This window comes from Corapipo altera, unplaced genomic scaffold (genome assembly GCF_003945725.1).
Source record: "Corapipo altera isolate COAL_440 unplaced genomic scaffold, ASM394572v1 22b, whole genome shotgun sequence".
Taxonomy (NCBI): Eukaryota; Metazoa; Chordata; class Aves; order Passeriformes; family Pipridae; genus Corapipo; species Corapipo altera.
Genome location: NW_020884876.1, coordinates 8,411,860 through 8,433,569, shown reverse-complemented (window position 1 = coordinate 8,433,569; position 21,710 = coordinate 8,411,860). Strand labels below are relative to the sequence as shown.

The 21,710-nt window shown below is 39.4% G+C and overlaps 1 protein-coding gene and 1 long non-coding RNA gene across 3 annotated transcripts in view; one reads left to right on the top strand and one right to left on the bottom strand.

Moving 5' to 3' along the window:
• Nucleotides 1-441: 441 nt before the first annotated feature.
• Nucleotides 442-2,343, bottom strand: LOC113943713. 2 transcript variants are annotated; one of them, XR_003526425.1, is made up of 3 exons: nt 2,250-2,343; nt 1,011-1,187; nt 442-765 (listed from the first exon to the last, which is right to left on the bottom strand). It is a non-coding gene; the product is annotated as an uncharacterized LOC113943713 (long non-coding RNA). The 2 variants fall into 2 exon arrangements; XR_003526427.1 differs by lacking the exon at nt 2,250-2,343 and adding an exon at nt 1,361-1,658.
• WWC2 (WW and C2 domain containing 2) overlaps nt 2,079-21,710 on the top strand; it is a 101,769-nt gene continuing 82,137 nt past the window's right edge. Inside the window, exon 1 of the mRNA XM_027635890.1 lies at nt 2,079-2,343. Within this exon, the coding sequence (XP_027491691.1) occupies nt 2,213-2,343 (131 nt within the window). The 5' untranslated portion in view covers nt 2,079-2,212. The remainder of the gene's footprint in view (nt 2,344-21,710) is intronic.

Here is a 21,710-nt window from a genome sequence, read left to right as displayed (position 1 = left end):
CACATGTACTTTCTCACCGTAGGATGTCACAAGTTTATAAAATTTAGTAGATTATTTAAAAAGACACAAATGTAAATGCTTAGTAAAAGTGGGGTTCTTTTACACTGATGGAAAACAAGACTGGTCTTTATAAACCAATCAGCTCACTGAAACTTAATATTCTCAATGAAAATAAATGCATCTGTCACTTTAATAGGCAATGATCCTGTTGCATTCCCTAAGTGGGTGAACTCTTATGGATATCCAGAAGTTAGGACAGCTCAGTTTTTCTCCATTGTTAACTACTGGGGTCTTTCTTCATGTATGAAGTTTCACTGCACATTACCTTAATATTCACTGCACATTACCTTAATCTTTGTTCGGAAGCCTAGCCATGACTGACTGACCTTAATATAACAGATATCAAAGTAAAATCTTCAAGAGAATCTGAAGGAAGGCATATGGGCCATGTGGAGACAGTGTTACCCGGTAAAATAAGTAGAATGAATAAAATAATAAAGGTCTTACCTGTACCAGATTGACAATTAGCTAAATTAAAATCATATCTTGCTGGTACTTTTTTCTATTTAGGAGCAGATCCAACAGTAGGACTTGGAGAGCTGTAAATTAGTTACTTCAATGCCTGTCAGATATGTGGCCTCTGAAGCAAAATGAAAAAACTTGTTATGCACTGAACAAGTCCAGTACTTAATAAGTGTAAATTGTCTCTGAAGAAGAATTCGTAGAGCTGAATGTTAGACAGCGATAATGGAGTAGATAAATAGACTTAAAAAGAAAATAAGAAAAGACAGCTCTGGGTCACATACTTCCTCTTCCAGGAAAATTTTGTTACTTAAAACCAGTAACTTTAAATGAAAAGAAATAAAATATTCCAGGGGACAGGGACTTGGGTTACCTTGGAGTCCTAGCCACTAAACTAAAGAGTCATATTCCCCCATAGATGCTCTGTTTCTGATGCCAGATCTTGGGAATCAGATACACATGCAAATTAATAGAGCTCATTAAGTTACCTTCTATCAGCTGAACCATGGTAACCGGCCTGGGATACTCTTCTCCTGTGGCAAATGCGAGATAAACACACAGTAACTCACACCTGGTTTCTATACTTAATGCGACTTAGCTGCCTGCTTTTCAGGCCGCAAGGGTTCAGGGCACACATGGTGTACGTGTATTTTCCACCGATGCTTCTATTACAAAAAAAAAACAAAACAAAACCACAACCAACCAATAAACACACAAAACCAAAACTAAAGACACCAAGTTTACTTCCAAGGTTAAAGAAGAGTTCACTTTTTAATTTAAATTTTGAACTCAAGTATTTTAAACGTGAAGGTTCTTTTTGGGAACCCTTGAGCCTTACTGGAGTCTTTAGGGAGAATTTACAAGATGTGAAGTGAGGTTAGCGCGACCTGAAGGGCTGGGACAGGGAATTCGACACCACCACGACTTATGGAGGCACTGGCAAAGCTGCCTTTTCCCTGGGCGCGTTCCCTGAGCCCTCAGGGCCAGGACATCCCCCGCGATAAAGTCGCCTGCGCTACCCGGTGCGGGGCCGCCGCAACTTGGCAGACAAAGGACGGGACGCGCCGGTGTCCGTCGTGCCGTGGCGCTGCTGTCCCCGCGGGGCGGCCGTGGCTCCCGGGCCTCCCCAGTGTCCCGACAGGCTGCGGGGACGCGCCGGAGCCCTCGTCTACCGCAGGGAGTTGTGTCCTGCCTTCACGCCGGCCGAGCCCCCGGGCAGAGCCCGACGGAAGCAGGAGGATCCCTCTGGCAGCCTCTCTCCCCCGCCGTCCTGCCCTACGCGCTGCCCCGCCGGACGCTTCCCGTGCCGAATCCGCGGCCATGGCCTGCCCGTCCCGGCGGGCAGCGCGGGCAGGGTTAACCCTGAGGAATGCGGCGGGAGGAATGTGCATGTAGATGAGATGGATGCTAATCTCATGCTAATGAGCGGCGGCCGGGGCCGCCCGGGGCTCAGCCGGGCTCCCCGCGCCCAGACGGCAGCTGGGCTCCGCCGGCAGCCCTGACCCGGCCGGCGCGGCGCGGGCGAGGCGGCAGCCCGGGCATGGGGGACTGAGACCCGGCCGCCGCACGGGGGTTCACTGGGCTCCCGCGAGCCCCCGCTCCTGGCCCCTTCCCCGGCCCAGGTCGTGGCTTTTCCCGCTTCCCGTCTTTCTTTCTGTCCCTATGGAGCAGCTACTCCCGCCGCCCGACCATGCCTAGGAAAGCGGGGAATGGGCAGCTCCCCTTACCCGATGGCTGGGAGGAGGCAAGGGATTACGACGGCAAAGTGTTCTACATCGATCACAACACCAAGCAGACCAGCTGGATCGACCCCCGGGACAGGTGGGCGCGAGGGCAGGGCGGCGGCGAGGCCCGGGCGGGGGTGGGCTCGGAGCGGCGCCGCCGGGGCAGCTCCGGGGCGGGGGGACGGGCGGGGGGAGCGCCCGAGGGTCCCCTCGGGACTGGAGGTGCGCCGGGGGTCCCCTCTCGGGGCGTGGAGCGGGAGGGGGCAGGAGAAGCCCCTGCCTACGTGGGTACAGACTATTCCTAAGCCCGTTGCGGGAGTTCGTGTTGGGGCTGGGGGGAAAGCCCGTAGAGCTCTTCCCGGAGTGGCCGGGGGTTGCTGGCGTTCGTGGAGTTCCGACAGGTACCAAAGTTTGCGAGTCTCTCCCAAAGCGGACGCGCCGGCTCCTCGCCGTCGCTCTCCCCCGGGCTCTGCGGAGAGGGGCCGCCTTCCTCCCTCCCAGTTGGCGGAGCATCCCGGGCGCCTGCCCCTCCTGTGCCCTCTCTCCCCCGGCCCTCGGCCCGGCCGAAGCGCTGTGCGGGGCTGGCGGGGAAGGACCGCGGCTGGCGGAGGCCTCATGCGCTCGCTAGGCCTTAGCAAGCCCAAATCCGCTCACTCCCCGCCAGCCGAAGCCCAAGGTGTTTGTTGCCCTTCCCTGGTCTGAGCTCTGTAAACCTCCTGTGGAAGTGCTTCGGCGAGCGAAGGACCCAGCGGGAAGGTGCTCGCCCCAGGGCACGTCTGCCAGCTGGTGAGGGATGCTAGTGACTCTTAGAGTCGGCTTCAGTGCTGTTTTTAATAGCAGGATCTCAGGCGCACAAGATACCTATTGTAAAACGTATATTTTGTCCAAAGCGGTGCTGAAAAGTAATTAGAAACCAAAACTTGGTGCATATTATGAAGTATGATGTTGCTATTGAAAACAGTGCAGCCTAATTATAAAAAAGTTTTAAAAGACATTATAAATTTATGGAACAAGCAGCACTGAATTATAAATGAGGGCCTTGGCTTATGTTTCTCAGATGAAATTAGAAAAGGTAGTTGTCACGAAGCTTGCTGGCTGTAAGTTGCATAGGAAAGTTTTGACAAGCATCATGTGCTGTGTAAGGCCTACTGCTCTGTCCCACTTGCTATAACAGCAAATTCCAGTAGTGGCAAACTTAATACTTAAATTTCTGTGTACTTCAAAACATGTTGATTACCTTGTAAATATTAGTGAGGTGGTAAGGTATTACAGGACAATGTTATTTGTTACACCTGGCCTTCTCAGGTGATTTTTTTTTTTTAATGCAGGCACTATAAAGCTTCTGGCTTTACTGTCCCTAGAAATAGTGAATATGAAGTTTTGTTTAGTTTTAGACCTTTAATTTGTGTTTTCAAAGCAGAAAAAGACAGCAAAATGAGTAACACTTGTGTGTTTGCCATCCTATAGAGATGGAATAAATATTGTTTCATTAATATCTTACAGGTGAAAGAGAAATCAAGTCCTGAGATTTTACTTCCTTAGTTCTCATTACAGATTATAAAGACCTTTTTCAGAAGAGTAGTGTTTGAAATAATTGTTAACCTGTGTCAGTCATGCAAAACAAACAAAAAGAGGAATTTTGCCCTAGGTGCTTGAGAGAATCCATGCTTTAGTGTACATGGCTCAACTGTGAAGCTGAGTTGCCTGCACAGAAGAGAGAATGACAAACCCGTTTAATGTGCAACTTGCATTATTTGTATTTACAACATCCCTGTTTCCAGACAGTATTTATATTGGTGACCTGTTTTGGAAAAATGAATAAGAAATGCATGAAAGCCCTGTGATGCCTTTGCTCTAGATTCCATTTTCACTTCCAGCTATTTAGAGGATATACATTTGGAAACCATACAGGACATAATTAGAGCTTGCTGTCAGAAAAATTGAGAAGTGATTTTCCGAGTTTGTCAATACAATAAAATCTGGATTCATGCTGTTTCAAAACCAGCATAAATTGTCAAAATGAAAGTGGTGGCCTCTACAGAAGGACTGAAAACACATTCCCTTGTCCGATGATACTTTAGGACTTTTTTGCTATTTTCTCTGATGGAGATGATAAAGTTTTCATGATGTACTTGTGGAATGTCATTGTACATGGGCTCCTAAAATCTTTCATTGGTAAAGCAAGTGTACAATAGATAAGTTTTTATGGACAATATTCCTTCTAATGTTGTTACACTGCATTCCCTGGATGATTACATAGAAAAGTCATGCCTAATGTTTTTTAAATAATTTTTATCCTCTTAGATTTAGAAGATACAAATACCAAAGACTAGTGCTGTGAGACATTAGTCATATGGTTGTGGGCTGCCAGGTGTATTTGAGCACAGTTAGGAATGGTTTAAAGTAATCATATCTAGAAATAAGTTGATGTTGAAAATGCCATATTTCAAAGCTTCTTGGAAAATTCTGTTTGTGGTTGTTGTTTTTTTCTTAATAAAGTGATGCTTTTTCTCATGTTCTTTTCTAGACTGTTCTGATAGTATATGTTTTTGTTAGTACTTAGATGGTGCAGGTTTGTTAATGTAATTATAGCCTTGTCATAGAGCTGTGAAAAAAACCCCTCACATCAGCTTCAAGCTTGGGGCTCTGTTTCCAGTTTTGCCCACTTCATTTATCTAAGTAATCCCACCGATGTTATAGAATCTCACTCTTTCAAGGGCAAGAGTGACTTGGCTTGTTGTGTTTTAGGAGTGTTGTGGAAGGTCAGGAGGTTTTAATGTTTTCTGTTAATCACTAAAAATCACTATTCAGAAGTGTTTTTTTTCTCTAAACACTTAGGGTACTGTTCTGATTTGTTTTGAAGACTGGTGGCCCAAAAGAGAGGGCACTTTAAGATATAGGGCACTTTAAGATATAAAGTGTGAGAAAAAGAAACATAAAGGCAAGAATGTGAGAGTTGTAGTAACATTTTCACTCACTAAATATATGGTTATGATTTCTTTTTTTATTGCTCCATCACACTACAGCAAACTGAGTACTTACTAGTCTTGATGGTTCTTCTGAAACTGTTTTATTGTAAGACGGGAAGTAGCCCAAAATATCAATTGTATCCTTGACAAAGTTGTAGAAATACAACTGTGGACTGAAGAGGACAAGCCAGATGAAAAGGGGAGAAAGGGCTAGAGGAATTCATACTTTTCTTTGAAGTTCCCTTGAAATTCTTTCAGGTTCTTGGGATACTGAGATATGGTAAGGTATTGATGTGTTTTTGTTTCTTTTCTTTTTCTGATAGACAATTAAGAGGCACTTGGGGTGGGACAGAAATTTGAAAAGGAAAATATCTCTTTTTCCATCATTCAACATATTGTTAATGGGCCTTATGTTTATTATATTTCTTAGTGGAACCAACAGAATAAAGCACTAATGAGGAGTGAAACGGGAAGCAGGAATCTCAATATCCTGAATTTTTCAGCAGTTTTCTTGATTGGTTCAGCTTGGTTTTCTTACCATGAACGCAGAGCTTCTCATATCTTGGTTTCTATGTCATAAATAATCCAGTGCACACTGCTGATCACAACTGACTCAAAACAGATGATTTTTTTTTTTAAAATAGCTTGGCTACAATGAGTTCTACATCACAAATTCTGAAGCTACAAGTGATCTTTACTAAATGTTTATCTGCACTCCTGTCCCACTCCTGTCAGTGGTAAGGAGTATGAAAACAAAACTATGCTGTCGTTCTGTGCTCACTTTACTTTCCACTGAGGAGAAAAATCTGTTTAAAATGTATTTGTACTTTTGAAATGTTCATGGTATGGTTTTGCTAGAATGTTTGTAGAGTACTTGCTAACTGTGTAACCAAGAAAGTGCTTGAGAACATCGGATGTGCAGAAACCAGAGAACTTAATGAGTTAAGAGGTAGTGAAAGAGTTTTCTGTGTGAATAGAGAATGCAGTTTCCATTGGTGCTTTTGGCTTGTGGGGAGGTGAAAACACTACAGTTTTTAGCATGGGATTCTGTAACTTGTGCAAGATTGGATTTGTCTGAATTTTAGAACATTTAATTGTTGCCTGAACTTTGCCCTTAGAAAAGAAGGACACTTTGTTCCTTACCTTCTCATTGGAATTTGCTTTCTCTTGTCCTGTAAACAGCAGACTGTGAAGAGTGAAGATATTGAGGTTTAAGTTATTTGAGGAGAGGGACTTTAATCCTGTCTCTTTCCTGGACGCTACTGTGGCTTAGGGGTGTGTGGTAGAAGACTTCCAGTCATAGCACTCCAAGGTGTACAGCTTGCAATAATCCTGTAGTGAGATAGGACAAGAATTTTTCTCCCCAAATGTTTCATCCTGTAGTATCATTTGCTGGTTTTTATCCTAATTCCACGTAATTTGTTCCTGCCTCCTTGTCCGCTCAGGAATGTGCATGTGCCCTGTGAAATTGTCTGGTATCTCATTCTGGTTTCAGTGATGGGTTGGGAACTGCTTTTACTTAATTGATGTATATTTATTGAAAATAAACCTGTGAGGCAAGTAGTGAACGTGCAATGAGAGGCTGGCTGTGTCTGAAGTTCTGACACCTTCATTTGTTTATCCAGTGTAAAGTAGAATTCTAATATTGCAGTGCTGATATAGCTGTGATAGCATCAGATGCTGTTAAAATACGTAGTGATTGGGTATGTGGGTTTTTTAACCAGTCTGTCATTTCCATGGAGCTGTGTGTTGTTGATTTTTAGCATTAGTGAAAATGACTGTGGTAATTCTGAGATAACACTTTTATTCTTTATTTCTCTGGGAGTGACAGGGCTGCACTGTATCTTTCATCTCAGAGCATGTGAAGTTAACAAGTCAGGAAATGCTGCAGAGTATTTGCTTATGTGTGCAAAGTATGTACTGCTGGTTACAGCCAAGGACTGTGACCTGGTATGTAAAGTGGGGCAAGTGGTCTAGACTGTGGTTTATCCAGACCTGTGTCTGAAGTACTTGCCTACTAGAGCTATTTCAATTAAAACCTATCTTGACTTACAATATAGTGTTACATTGTCTTGCACAACGTAAGTCTTAATGAGAAGTTGTACATGTGAGGGAAAATAGACCTTTTCTCGAATGAATGGAGCTGAGCTGTTTGCTAGATATGTTGTCTTACCACAGTATGGTTAAATGAAAGAATACTTCAGAATTCTGTTTTCAGAGAAGAGTAACTGATTTTACTTTGGTATAATGACTGAGAGTTAAGTTTTCATTTTTACAGGCAAGGATCAATATATAGATCAAGTAGGGAAAAATATTTACAACTTCAGAGAGCTGTACGGATGACATTGGCAGTTCTTGGGGGTTTTTCCAGTTAAATAACTTATCTTCAGCTGTTTGGTTAAAATTCTGTGCTTTGAACATGAAATTGAGGTTATTAAAATAAGGTAAGAGGATTCTCTACTTCTACTTACTAATGTTTGTAACATCTAGAGACAAAAGTGGGTTTTGTTTTAGCTTTCTTGCTACTTTTTTTCTTTTTAGCCTAAAAAAACCTTTGGCTATTTGAGATTTAACAATTTTGGTGTCACACAGATGACTGGAAACTGGAGTATACTCATGGAAGTAATGGAAAAGATTGAAAATGGACAAACTTATTTACATATGGTAATATTTCCATAGTTATACACTTTCAGGAAGGCATGAATAGAAACGATGCTAAGATTCCCCAACTGTTATGCTGTGGTGTGTAAGAATGCTGTGGTATGAATTTACAGAAACCTGAATTTACAGGAAGGGAAGTGGAAAAGGCTTGCAGAGGGGCAGTTCAGCCCACTGAGTCCAGAATGTCATGGTTCTGTTCCTGTCCTTCTTCTACCACCAAAACTTGACCCCAGGAGGTGATTTGACTAAAATGAAATGCCTTGTTGTTAGGGTTGTTTTCCAGAGGAATCAGCTCATTGTGTCACTGAATGGGTACTAGTACTAGTGAGGCTGGAGGCAAGTCCAGAGCTGGGAGCAAAAGGGGAAAATGGTACTGTAGAAATCAAGATGCAGATCAATCCTAGTTGCCATGGAACTGTTGTCTTCGGTGTCCATTTCTTTTGTCGGATGTCTCCATTGCTTTCTTGTACATGTCTTTGTGCTCACCTTTGCTATGAATCAGTAGTACAACTGTCACAGATATCTTGATCCTAAATATGTTTTCTATCACCAATAAACCTTTATGATGTTACAGACTTTTTTACTGACTTTTTAAATGTATGTTGCTGTGAAGCTTTTGTTGAAGAGAAATTTTGTCGTTGCACGGTTGCAGTATTTGAATCTGTTTTTTGGGAATGTGCTGCTGTTGACAATATGTTTATGAATAGCTAATTTCTACTGTGTACGAAAGTAGATAAGAAATTATTTACTTTGGTGCATTTGTTCCTAATTATTCATAAAATGTGTTTTATGATCTGCTGCAAAGTGTCTCTCCAGAATAATGTTGTAATTCAAGATTGTGAATGTTTTATTCTGTGAAGCAAACTGGAGCCATTTGTCTTCATGCATTTGAGGGTGTCATCTGTATGGACAAATTGACTTGGCCTTCATTTGGAAGGAGCAGCTAGTGTTTGAAAAGGGCAGTTATACAGTAGTTATCGTTTGCCTTTTGTGTTTCTTGAGTAATTTGTAGGGTTTTGCTTTGTGGGGGTAGGGTTTGGGTCTTTTTAAGTAGCATGTTGGGTATTGCTAAATACTGTTACTCTTCACAGTGACTTTTTCTGTGGAAAACCATTAATTATGGTGAAGTTTCTACCTGATGAAGTCAAACTCTGGCTCTTGTTTTTAAACGAGCTTCCTGGAGGAGAGATTGCTTCCCCCCTTTGTTTACATGTACTTTTTAAGGACCAATTTGCTTTTAGAATTTTTTTGTTGGTTAGGACTTCTGGGCTAGAGGCAGTCTGTCAGTGTATTTTATCAATTGAAATAATCATTTGCATCTAACAGAACAAGATCAGATGCTGTCCTTTGAAGTTGGATACTATCTGTACTTGAAGAAAGGCAACTTTATCTCATCAACTCTGAATACATATTGTTTTCAAAGTAATTGTTTGGGTATGTAAAGAAGTAGGGACAACAAACTCGAATTTCTGCATACTCTTGCTGTGTGCTACATAATACTCTGTGTTGGATCTGCTTTGATATGTCTGTGCTATTTTCCTCAATTCATGAAGTAAAACTTTAATCTTTATTTGAAAAACAAAAAGAACAACCATACTGGGATGCCTTCCATAATATGCTGTTTGTTCTGGTAATCAGGCATTCAGTGTCCAGAAATACCAATATTTTTTCACTTTTGGTATAGAGGAAAAGATTTAGAAGAACCTATATTTTAACTAAGCTCTGCAAGGATGTTCTTTTTATATTAGCAAATTTCTTGTGTTGTTAATGAAGGATTAGTACTTTACACACACATTTTTTCTTTTTAAAGTATTTTCAAGTGCTAAATTATAGTCTTGCCCAGATAAGTTTATCTTATGGCTTATAGATCTGACCTGTGAAGAATTCTTACTCTAATTCAATGCCTGGCCCTTCCCTCTCAAGAGCTTACCTCCCTCATGGAGTTGGGAATGTCTGACAAAGATGCATCTGGTTTTAATCATGTGGCAGATGAACTTTTGATAAAACCTGCAAATTGTGTACAAGCACATCATACCATATGGCAGAAAATATGGCCAATGCATGATGAATAGTGCCTGCCTTTTAGCTATGTGGCAGCCGTATGTCTTAGTAGCATCTTGTCAAGATGAGTTTGACCAAAGCACAGGTGTCCCCTGTCGTATCACTGCATGGCAGTGTTTTTATTGGGATCACGCTGAGGAGGAACAATTCTGGTCTCTTCTGCTTGTCACTCTCTAGGACACTGCTGGGCAGGGTGATTAGCTATGTGGTTCTCTTAATACTTCCAGAAGACAAGGTATGGGCCCCTTCAGCTGAAAAAGTGGGCATTTTAACATTGGTAACTGTCCGTGATGGACTGCAGAAAATTATTAGGGAAAGACGTTTATTTGTTTTTTGTGGGCAAATAATGAAATCCTTTGTTTAGTACTGTCAATAGTTAAACTGCAGTCTAGCCTAGAAATGCCTGTCTCATGAGAGGTGGTGATGATCTGACAGAGAACAAGTACTCTTATTCAAAGACTAGTCTCTTCATTCTTAATACACATTTCTTTGATTATGCAAAAAATGTCAATGTAGACTTAGAATTTTCTATCTCTTCACCAATGCTAACAAAATGTCTCTCTTAAAACTCATAATTCTTCTTAGAAGTAACCCCGTGCAAAATTTGTTGGTTACAAAACCGTTGATGTGCATCAGAGAACAAGATGTGATTCAGATTTACGTGCTAGATTTTTTAAATGCTATTATTAGCAAATTACCTGTATTTTTTAAATGCTGTTACTTAGCAAATGATTACAGTCTCGCCCTGTGGTTTGGTTCGTGTTCATGAGCCATTCTGACTGTAGCGTGACTGGTGCAGAGTCTGACCAAGGGGGTGCTGGTTTTGGCTTCTAGAGAGCAGTTGTCAATGGAAAAAGGTTTATAGTGCAGTAAGGCTGAAATAGCTGGAAGAGGACCTAGAGAGGGACTATTTGGGTGTGTTTCTTTCTTTTGGAAAGGCGGTGGGAAAAGTAGGACGTGTATTGGCGTCTAATGGACTTTGCTTCTGTGAATTTGTGGTTACTATTGCTTACGAAGCTTCTTTGACCTATGTTTATTCTTTGGTGGGTTTGTAAGAGATGCTTGTGATACAAAATTTCCTTGTGAGCTAAGGGTCATTTTATCCACATTCCATAAATTATCCACCACTCAAGTTTAATTGTACTTCTGTTGTCATATGTGTGTTGTTACTGAGGATGTGATTTAAGTTGTAAAACATTTTGGCTGTCCTGAGTTGCACTGTGAATACCCAACTTGAGGTATCTCTGTATATATTGTTTCTTGGTACAGCACCAAATAATTATTTTTAAGAGATATGGAGAACATCCTGTGAGAAACTCATGAGATTTCAGAAGTTTAGGAGCTACTATTTTATATAGGAAGTGTTGTCTTGGTAGGAATGTATTAACACATTACTTGTGTTCTTAATTTATTGTTAAAAGTGTGACATAGGTCATGATTCTGCCTAAGGGCTATATGGCACTTAATTATGCTTTTTGTGTACTCTTGGGGATGTACTCCCAAGCGTACCTAAGCTCACTATCCATCCAAATCTGATCCCCAGATTCCCAAGACCTCTACAATGTATAGTCAGTGTAATCACATATCATAAAAAAGAAAAATCAAGTCCTTTTCAGTTAATTCTGTTAGTGCTGTCTTAGCACATCATCATCTTGTACAGTAATTTGTGATAAATTTTAAATTATGACCCTTGCAAAAAGTTATTCGTGTTTGTATTTTTTCTGAGGTACTGAATTTATTTGAGTTACATTCCCAGTAATGGAAAGTTTTATTGTTCTGCAGGATCTGACCCAAATGGTATTTTTGGGTTTTTGTTTCTTGAGACTTTAAGTGCAAAGGCTTGCACATAGCCTCTCTTTTTAGTTTGGATGGAATTCAGAGCAAATCAGTTTGGAGGGCTAGGGACTTCTCTCAGAAAGACTTGCAAATTAAGTTATGTTATGAGTCTAAGGTACAAAACCATTTAGTACTAAATTCCAGGTTGAACAGTGACAAACTGACCAAACCAGCATTGGAATGTCCATAGGGTTGGAGTAAAATCAAGAAAGCAGGATGTTACTCAGATGTGATCTCTGAGGGTCTGACTTGAATTTCGCCCTTTTGAAGTAAAAGCATTCCCTTTAATTTATGGATCAATTAATTAATTGGTTTGGAATGTAGACCTGTAGAGAAACTCCAGAATTCAAGGTCTTTTCTTCTGTGTTTTCATGCATTAATGTTCCTGAATAGTAGGAGTTTTGCCAAAGTTTTTCACATTTTGTTTTGTAGTTCCCAGTTCCCTGCCACACAGAAGTGGCAGGCTGAGGTGGTGCTTTAGTGGGTTACATTATAAAGGAGGATCATTTGGAATGGAAGTATAAAATATTTAAAATATATTTGGCTTAAGCATTGATTAGTAAATGGTTATACATAAGAGAATGCAATTCAAGGCAGCAATCTGACAAGGATTAAAGACCTCTTTCTGTCATGCTGTCAGCATTGCAATGTTTGAAATGAACTGTTAACACATTTACAGTCATTCTGGTGAATAGTAGAATGTTATGGATGTGACTAATCATCTGAGACCTCTACAGGGCATTCCTGAAATAATGTTTAAGTGACTAGAGATATTATGGGATGCAGGAAAGTATGCAAACACTGTAGTCAAGCTAGCATGGTCAGTGGTTTACTACTGCAGCAAATAAGGCTTAATATGCAGGATTATTTAATACACAGTAAACAGATTATTTGTTCTGAAAGTTTCTGAACTTTGCATATTCTTTTCTGGGTTTTTTTGTTTGTTTGGTTGGTTGGTTGGTTTTTTTGTTTGTTGGGTTTTTCTGTTACTGATAATCCCTGGGCTCTCTTTTTATATCTACTCTTTGAGACAAAGACTGTAGTGGACTGAAGTTCAAGGTTTGCTAAGGCATTGTCAATGGGTTGGGCTGCTGTTAGCGAAGTTAATGATGCTATGGTCTAGAAGGTGAATTGCTGATAGCAAAAGAAGTTATTATGGTGATATGACTTTGGGGGTTCCGTTCTTTCTTATGTTTTCATTTGCTTGTGTGGTTGTTCTGCCTCACTTGCTAGCATGACTTACAATGGTATAAAATGAGCCATAGATTTCTGTGCTGTGGCAGGTTGCTGATTTGCATTCAAGACCTGGCTGGCCTGTTTGCTCAGAATACATGAAAACCATCAAAACTTTATTTTTCCAGGCAAGATTTTGGCAAGAAAATGAGCTTGGAGGACAGATGTAGAACAGTTACAGATTTTTAGTGCAAAACCTTTAGAACCTCCTAGGCTTGATATTTCATGTCCTTTTTTTTTTTTTTTGTAAGTCAGGGTTTGCTGAAAAATTGTAAGGTACCTTCTTTCTGCTTAAAATTGTGGTGCCTGATGTGGCTAGTATTTAAAAAAATGTAGGAAAAGTATTTAAAAAAACAAACAGCAAGAACAACAAAAAACGCAAACTAAAGAAACCCAACCAAACAACTCTCCCTGAAATAACCTTCCCGTAATCAACACTTCATTTTTGATTTTATTCTGAATTTGGCAGGTGTCCTAGTTAGTTAAGCAGCTTCATCCAGCTGCCTGAAGTTCTTGAAACATTATCACTGCAGGAGTCTGGTGTTGAGGGGTGACAGTACTTACCAAAGTACCCTTCTTGTGGCAGTACTTATTAAGGTAGTAGGTTTCTAACAGGTCCTTTGGGAATGAGCTGTCATAAACATCTGTTTTGTAATACTGTATTTGAAAAGTTTTTTAAAATGGCCAGTATTAGAACTTTGTCTGAATGCCCTCTTTGTACTTATGCGTGACTAGTATGCATCTGTTTAAGACTTTCGGTGATATTTAAAGCTGATGTGATGATGAACACAGTAACATCCAGATACCATGAAGGTTTTCTTGTGGCCTTGATGATGACGATGTCCTGATGGGTATTTTGATTACATAGGAACTTAGTACTTAACTTTAAATGTAAGATGATTGAATACTTGCAAAAATTTTGAAGGATAAGAGTCTTAAGGGAAGACATTACTTCTTAGCCTTTTAGACTAATATATGGAATTTGTCTCTCCACAGGCAGTCACTTATGCAGATGCCTTATTGAAAGCAGGCATATTTTAAAAAGCAGCTGTATTGAAAGAAGAGGAAGTTGTGAAACCTGATATATATATTTTTCCTGAAAATATATCTTTGTGCTGGATTGCAAGCTCTGTTTGGAGGTATTCCGCTGCAGAATGTTTATAAACTTCTTTCTTGGGCTCTCTCATTCCACCTTTCATGTCATATTAATACTCTGATGTCTAGCAAAAGTTGAACTAGATGTTTTTATCCTCTTGGTAAGAGAGTTAGAGAGATAGGGAGATTTTATATTAATCTTTTCTGCAGCTTCTCTTTCTTACAATGGCTTTTAATGCACAGGTCAGGTTTGATCCAACTCAAGAATGGTTGCATCTAAACAGAAATATGTGTATGAGCACATACCCTGGAAACCTAATCCCGTGGTCACCTGAACTGTAGTCCTGACCATAACAGGTCATAGGTCTCTTTTGGCCCAGCTGATCCAGAAGTCAGCATTGAGAGATGGGACTGATACTTAGCTAAGTTTGACTTTGCTATAGTGACTGGTAACTCAGGAGATTAAAAGCACTCCCAAACTCCACTTTTCCCAGTTGAAATGTAGCCAGAGATTGTTACCTTTCTGTTTCTCCTGGGGATATCTCCTTTGGCTGTCAATCAACCTGACGTTGCTTGATCATGAAGATAAAAAGGAATATTGGGATGGCAAAATCTTTCAAAGCAGCCATTCCTATACTGTGTGATCTGTTGTCTTTTCAGTAATGTCTACCCTGAAGTCATAGAATTTTGAGCTAATCAAGGAGTGCAAATAAACTTCCTGCTGCTGTGGACAAACCCATTAAAGTCCAAGTGAGGCAGTTTAGGGACAAATTTTTTATCTCCAGTGTTAAGACCTTTGGATCTACTGTAGAAATATCCTAAGAATATAGGAGGTAATAGAAATCAGATATTAAGTCGTAAGGGAGGAGAGTGGGCAGAGAGTCTATATAATAAATAACAGTCTTTATTTTTAATTATTTTTAAATATAAGAATCAAGTGCAAAATTTTACAAAATCCATGTTTGCTGTTGTGTTTCAGAGAAACATGTTAGTGCATTACTGTATTTCAGTTCTACCTGTTTGGTTGAGATATATTTGATTTTCATGTGAAAACACCTCTAAATTTCTGTCAGAATAAAATGGTTCATGATGTAAAATGATTGGGGAAATATTTGACTGACACTTGTCAGTTTGAGTGGTCTGATGCACAGATAACTTTATGAAAGAGAGAAATGAGACTAGTAGACACTGAAGTTTTGATTTTGTGAATAATATTTTGTGCTAGTAAGAGCTGAAGGTATTTCTCTTTCCACTTTTTGCTTCTTTTTGACACCCCCCATTCAACTGTACTACACATCTGTTTGTGCAACTTTGCTGCGAATGAGAGTAGAAAGGCTTAAAAGCAACAAGAGCAAAAATGAAAAAAGATCACAATAAATGTCATATCACAACATAAGCTTGTAGTACTTCTGCATCAGAGAAAAGTCAATTTACCTCTTTTTTAAAAATTATTATTTTGAAAAGATGAATCGTCCTCCTAGCTTTGGTACTGAAGGCTTCACGTTGTGAAAGCACAATCTGTGGATGGTGTGGAGACTAAGGATAAATTATATATATAGAATAGGTATAGAATATGTACCACATGAATACTGACTGGTCTTCCACACAAATGTTAAACTATGTGAAAGTAACAGCGGGCAACTGATGAAAAATTTTTTTTAATAGAAACCACCGAGTCTTAACATGGAGATTAAATTCATACTGTTCATTATATTGAAACTGATGGGCCAGTGTATAATCTGTATCCCAGAAGAGCTTTAAAAATAATTGCAAATGGAATTGCAGTGATTTACTACATCCAAAAAAATTGGCAGTATAACCTGGGATTTGTGGTCAAACACTAGAAGAGGTTGCCCTGAATGGTTGTGGGCATGACTCAAAGCAACCTGGTCTGATTTCAGAAGTGTCCTGCATTGGGTAGTATGTTGGACCAGATCTCTTCCAGAGGTTCTTTCTCTTCATTATTTACCAGGCATATGTGGATAAATATGGCTTTATCAGTGTTAGATCATCAAATTAACTAAACATCATATTTTAGAAAAAGATACTAGTTTCAGCGAAGTAGTCTTGATGTAATCTGTTTAAATGCAAGGAAATACTTATTACCGTACCTGACATGAAGTCCTTAATCCCAAACACCTGTGCCTTTAATGGAAAAATCAGATGATCAAGTAGCTGTGGGACAAGAAGACTAAAATGTGCTATATTGGAATGGGAATTATGAGGGTAGTTGGAGGTTATAAGTGCTGTTTAGCAGCATAATGACAGTAACTCAACCACTCTTCACTTTAGTAGTGTCTGTAAAAAGATTTAAAGCTTCAATTTGCTCTAGCTATCAATTCTACAGGCAAAAATGTAGAAATTAAATTTCTTTATCACTTTGAAGAGCAACTCTATTTGATATCGATGTAGATCTCCAACACCCTGGAGTTATCATTGTACTTCTAATAATTTGAATTTTAGAATTTGGTGAGGAAAATGTGTGTTACATCTAGTGGTTGGTTTATTAAAGATACCTCTGTGTGGGCTACATTATTTGCAGTGCAATATTAAAGTTACTACTAAATGTATTAGAAGCATCTCATTACAGTTGGTTTTTATCCTGTTCCTTCAAACGTGGCTTTGGAAGGGACAGTATTTTAAAGTTTGTTCCAGAAGGCACTTTCAGAGATGGATGATTGAAAACAACTCTCCTGAATGGCACTTTGCTGTACTTCATAGATCATAACAGCTTTTATTCACCTCTGTGATTGTTTTTTAAATTACTACCTGTGGATGAATACTTGAAGGAATTGGCCTGCTGGCTACGTTTGGTTTGATTGAGGGCTATCTTGAAGTTGCCTTTAAATTACATGCGGTTCTTGATGATCCTAGCGTTTTCTAATCTTCTTTGTACTACATGGTTTGTTTTGTTTCTTAAATTCTTGCCATTTTAGAAAGAATAATAATTCTATCTTTAATTTATTTTTTGTTTTAAAAAATATGTCATTTCAAGCTAAAAGATACAGAGATACTTCTTTAGCAAATGATAGTTGCTGTTTATTTTGCTTTATTCTTCCACTGGAAGCCATAAATTATGTAATGAATAATTATTATACTAATAGTTGCTGGTAGACTGGAAACTAAGAGATATATTTGTCATAGGGATAGTTCCAAGACGTCCGTAACAGTGGTGTACAAAAGCAAAACTGCTTTAGTAGTCTGTTGAAAATATCAATATGGCAGTGGTGTGCTATGTGGACTTTTTGCTGGACTGTCACTAATAAACCAGGCAGAAGAAAAGGGGGGAAATGAATGTCAAAAGACAAAGTGACAGTTGAAGTTGTGTGATATGTTAAAAAAGCTTTTTTTTTTCAGAAGTTAGTGTTCATAAGTCTGTATAGAACATTCCATTCTTCTGTTTTGATGAAAAATTTGTGTCGGGGCTCTTTTGGGAATGTAAAAGACTGGGAAGATTTTATTGCTTGTTAGTCAGTGTAGTGGTCTGGAATGTGAAAGAGTCAGATTCCAGTCCCTTTCCTGGCTCAGAATGACTTGGTGCTATTGAAAAACCATCTCCCCCAAATGAATGAGATGGAAGAGGTACCTGAACATCCTGGTTCTGTTTCCTGAACTACCATAACCCAAGGCAACAGGCAGATCTAGGATTCAGTTTTGGATATGGATCATTTTGAAAAATTTAGGGTGGGAGAAACAGTGCTGTAGAAGTTCCTGTGGATAGCATTGAGAGGTGTGCCTGTCAATAGAAACATTTAACCAGTCAAAGACTGTCTGTGATCTCCATAAATTCTTCTCAGATTTTTTATCAACAGCAGTTCCCAGCTTCAGGTGCCATGTCCTGTGTGCCCTCTGTTCTTAGAATTTGATCATTTCTCTTTAGGTTCAGAAAAAGCTCCAGTGAATAAGCAAAAGATAGGAGTGTGATGAGAAGAATGGGTCTCAGCCTGTTCAAATACATCACTCCATCTGTGTGAATAGTATGGAATAAATAAAAAGTAGGTAAGGGTGATGGCAGCAGGAGAATGAAGCATTTTTCAATGCTCTGAAGTCTGCAATACATTTTAACTTGTTGGCAGCTTAACAACACAACTAGGATTGTTAGTGACTGGCAGAAGGGTTGTGATTTGCACTATACAGTTCTTGTTAGTTCTGCTTTTTGGGCCACAACAGCAAAACAGAAGGGAACAAAGACTTGAAGGTCAGGGTTGAGGTGTTTAAGACCTTGTATTATCTTAGTGGGGAGTTTTCAGGCTGCAGACATCCCCCCCTAACCTCAGCTGAGGGATTTCCCTGACCCCTCTCTACCTCAATCTGCACCTAGTGACTGCAAATTATTCTCTGCAAGAAATACTCTGTCCCGCTTTTCTCTTCTGACAGACTTGGCAGTCTTTCTGCTAATGTGGGTATCACAGGAGCATCATGCCACATGAATCTTTATGCTTGTGTCCCTACTGTCCCTGCAGTCATCCATATTGCAACACACTCTAGATTACAGCCATTCATAAGTATCTGGGCAATTCATAAGGGACTTGTGTTATAGCTTAAAGATAGCAAATGTCAGTACAGTAAAGGCCCTTTGGACATCAGTTAGGCTTTCTTGTCAGGTTTGTGAAAGGAAGAGATTTTGCCTTCCCAAAGTCCAGTGAAAGAATCAAAAAATGCCCTATCCTGCTTTTTTTCAGCTGGCGCAGTGGATTGCCACGCTCCATCAACCAGACTAATTCTTTGGCTGCTGGTGAGGGTCACCAAGCACTGCTGTTTCCTTGTGTATCTCCCAGCAGCTGGCTGCTGGCTGTAGAGGGACAACAGGAAGAACAATCCAGGCATGGAAAAACAAGGAGATAACACTGTTAGTTACTTTGCAAACTTTATTCATCTCTGTTGCACAAGACCATGCATTTTTTCTGCAGACTCTTGTCAAATGAAGCCAGGTGTCATTATCAGAAATTACGTGTGGTGGTGTTTGGTTTTGAGTGGTGGGGTTTTGTGCTTTTTAGGATTACAAATAAAAGATGTCTGCTGTTATGATTAGATTTTGGAAAGCAGAAATCAATTCTAGACAGAATGTCTTCTATGTGTAGATGCAGAAATGCTAATAATGATTGAAATACTGTAATGTTAAGAAATTAACAATACTGTTTTTCACTGGTACCCAGAGACTGCTTTGATACCATTTGGCAGAGGTCTCTAGTTCTTGTTGCTATTTAAGTAAGTTTATGTAAACCAAACCAGAGACCTTGTTACAATCTGTTTATTATAAATACAAATGATAGAAGTACAATGAATTTAACATAGAGAAAGCAGTATGATGAAGGAGAGGAAGTGTGATGGGCAAAATTAAATTCTTTTTTGTCTTTGGCATGAAACAGTGCAGCAGCAAAAAAAGACAGGACTTGGATCCTTTCACCTGGACTTCTAGTAAAGAGCAGAGTTTTCACACTATTTGTTCAGAGTTAAAACTGCTGAAACGGATGAAACATGGAAGTTAGGTTGGGAGAGGATGAAATTACCATGTACTGAAAAGTGAAGAGCTATGCAGATCACATTTAAGAAGGAATGCACGTTTCATTTTATTGAAAACCCCTACCTTTCTTCCTCACTGTTTTTGCCTATAAAAAGTTAGTTCTTCATGGCATGGCACAGAAGGAGGTGCTTAGTATACTGACAACTTCAAGCATGAGATGATCAGCTCACAAGTGTGTTAAAAATGTTTAGAACTAAACGTAAAAGAATGGATTTTTCATTAAGCAAGCATGCAGTGCTAATGATTCCTATTAGCTTCTACCATTTCAAAGACTTGTCAGAAGATCAGATCTCTCTTTTTATGGTGGATTTAAATCAATCATTGTTCTGTCGGGCAAAATTCTAAACCCACCTTTGAAAGCTCTTTTGAGAATTATCCTTCCCCCACCCTAGGTTATATCTGCCAGATCAGGAAATTCCAGCTTCTTCTCTTAAATTTACTGTGGAATCCCCAGAGTCTAAAACTCGGAAAACAGATTTTTGCTGGACTGTGAATAATCACGATCCTCTCTTTCTTCCCTAACCTTTTCACGTACTTTCTAAATTAGAACTTTAGCCATGCTGAGTGCCTGCAGATAAGCTAAAAAGAATTGCATGGGCTGTCACGAGCTTGGAAATCTGTCTGCTTGTTAGGTCAAGCTCCATGCTCATACACATTCTGACTGAATGTTAATTTCCCTTGTATTTGTTTTCTTTACATAGTATGTCATAGAGCATTGGAATACATGCAGACACCCAGTGGCATTTTCAACAGATTAGAAGTTTGACTCCTATTTAATTACAGTGTTCCCACTTTTAAACTTTCCAGTACTTCTGGAAATTGTTTTAGATGACTGATGTTTATAGGATGAGAGTCAGAAGCCTAGCCTTCAAGTAGATATATATGTTTTATTTTAAAAGCTTGAATGGTATATGAAGTAATTTCCTAAAGGAACCTAAGGATACTATGTAGAATTGGAGGAAAAATAGTAGCTCAAAGTATTAATATTTATGTTAAAGATTTTTCACAAAAGCAACTGATGTAGATTGATTTATGAGAGATAGTAAGAGCCATCCATTGAGAAATTGAAAGAGAGTACATAAGTAATTGGATAGTAGAGATTCATATCTGGACTATCTCTTAAGAGCAATCGTCTCTATTCAGTTTAAAAGAATAATAAATGGCAAATGGGGATGTAATGGTTGTCTTGGCAAGGAATGACTGTATTTCCACTGTATGAGCTAATGTTGAGGTTTTTCATTACTCAAACTGTATAAAAGCTTTACATCTAACAAAATACTGAAAATTATTTTTATGAAGTATTCATTTAAAATTACTGTGTCTAAGAAATTCCAGAAGTCTGTGAAATTGCAGCTTTCTAGTCAGCTGAATTTATTGAAACATTGCTTATATGGCAATTTGCCTTTTCCAGTACAAAAGATATGTACAGCATGGGAGATTACTGTTTAATCAATTGTTTATGCTTAGGTGTTGTTTTTCTGTGGAAGTGCCTCTGCTCAGTATTTGAGACAGTGTTGTCATTTTCTGTGTCATCAGTAATTGTTTTTAAACTCTCTCCTTGCCAGAGCCTCACTAAGGAACTAGTTTTGATGGAAAAATAAAAGTCAAAATGTCTAAAGTAAAGCCTCTCAGAGGAGGACAAAATATTTTTTAGATTTTGTTTTGCAAACATGACAAACATCAGGTAACTAAACTATTAATTAACCTCTACGCTGGACTTCCGGAGGGCAGATTTTGGCCTATTCAGAAGACTGGTTCAGAGCAACCTGGGAAGCAACCCTTGAAAACAAAGGAGTCCAGGAGGGATGGACATGCTTCAAGGAGGAAGTTTTGAAAGCACAGGAGCAGGCTGTCCCAGTCTCCGAAAGGCAAGTTGGCAGGGAAGATGACTGGTCTGGCTGAACAGGGAGATTTTGAGGGAAATTAGGGTAAAAAAGAGAGCCTACCCATTATGAAAAAAAGGGCTGGCTACTCAGGAAGAGTTTAGGAATATAGTTAGGTCATGTAGAAAGAAAATTAGAGAGACGAAGACACAACTTGAACTTAATCTTGCCACTTCTGTGAAGGATAACAAAAAGTCCTTCT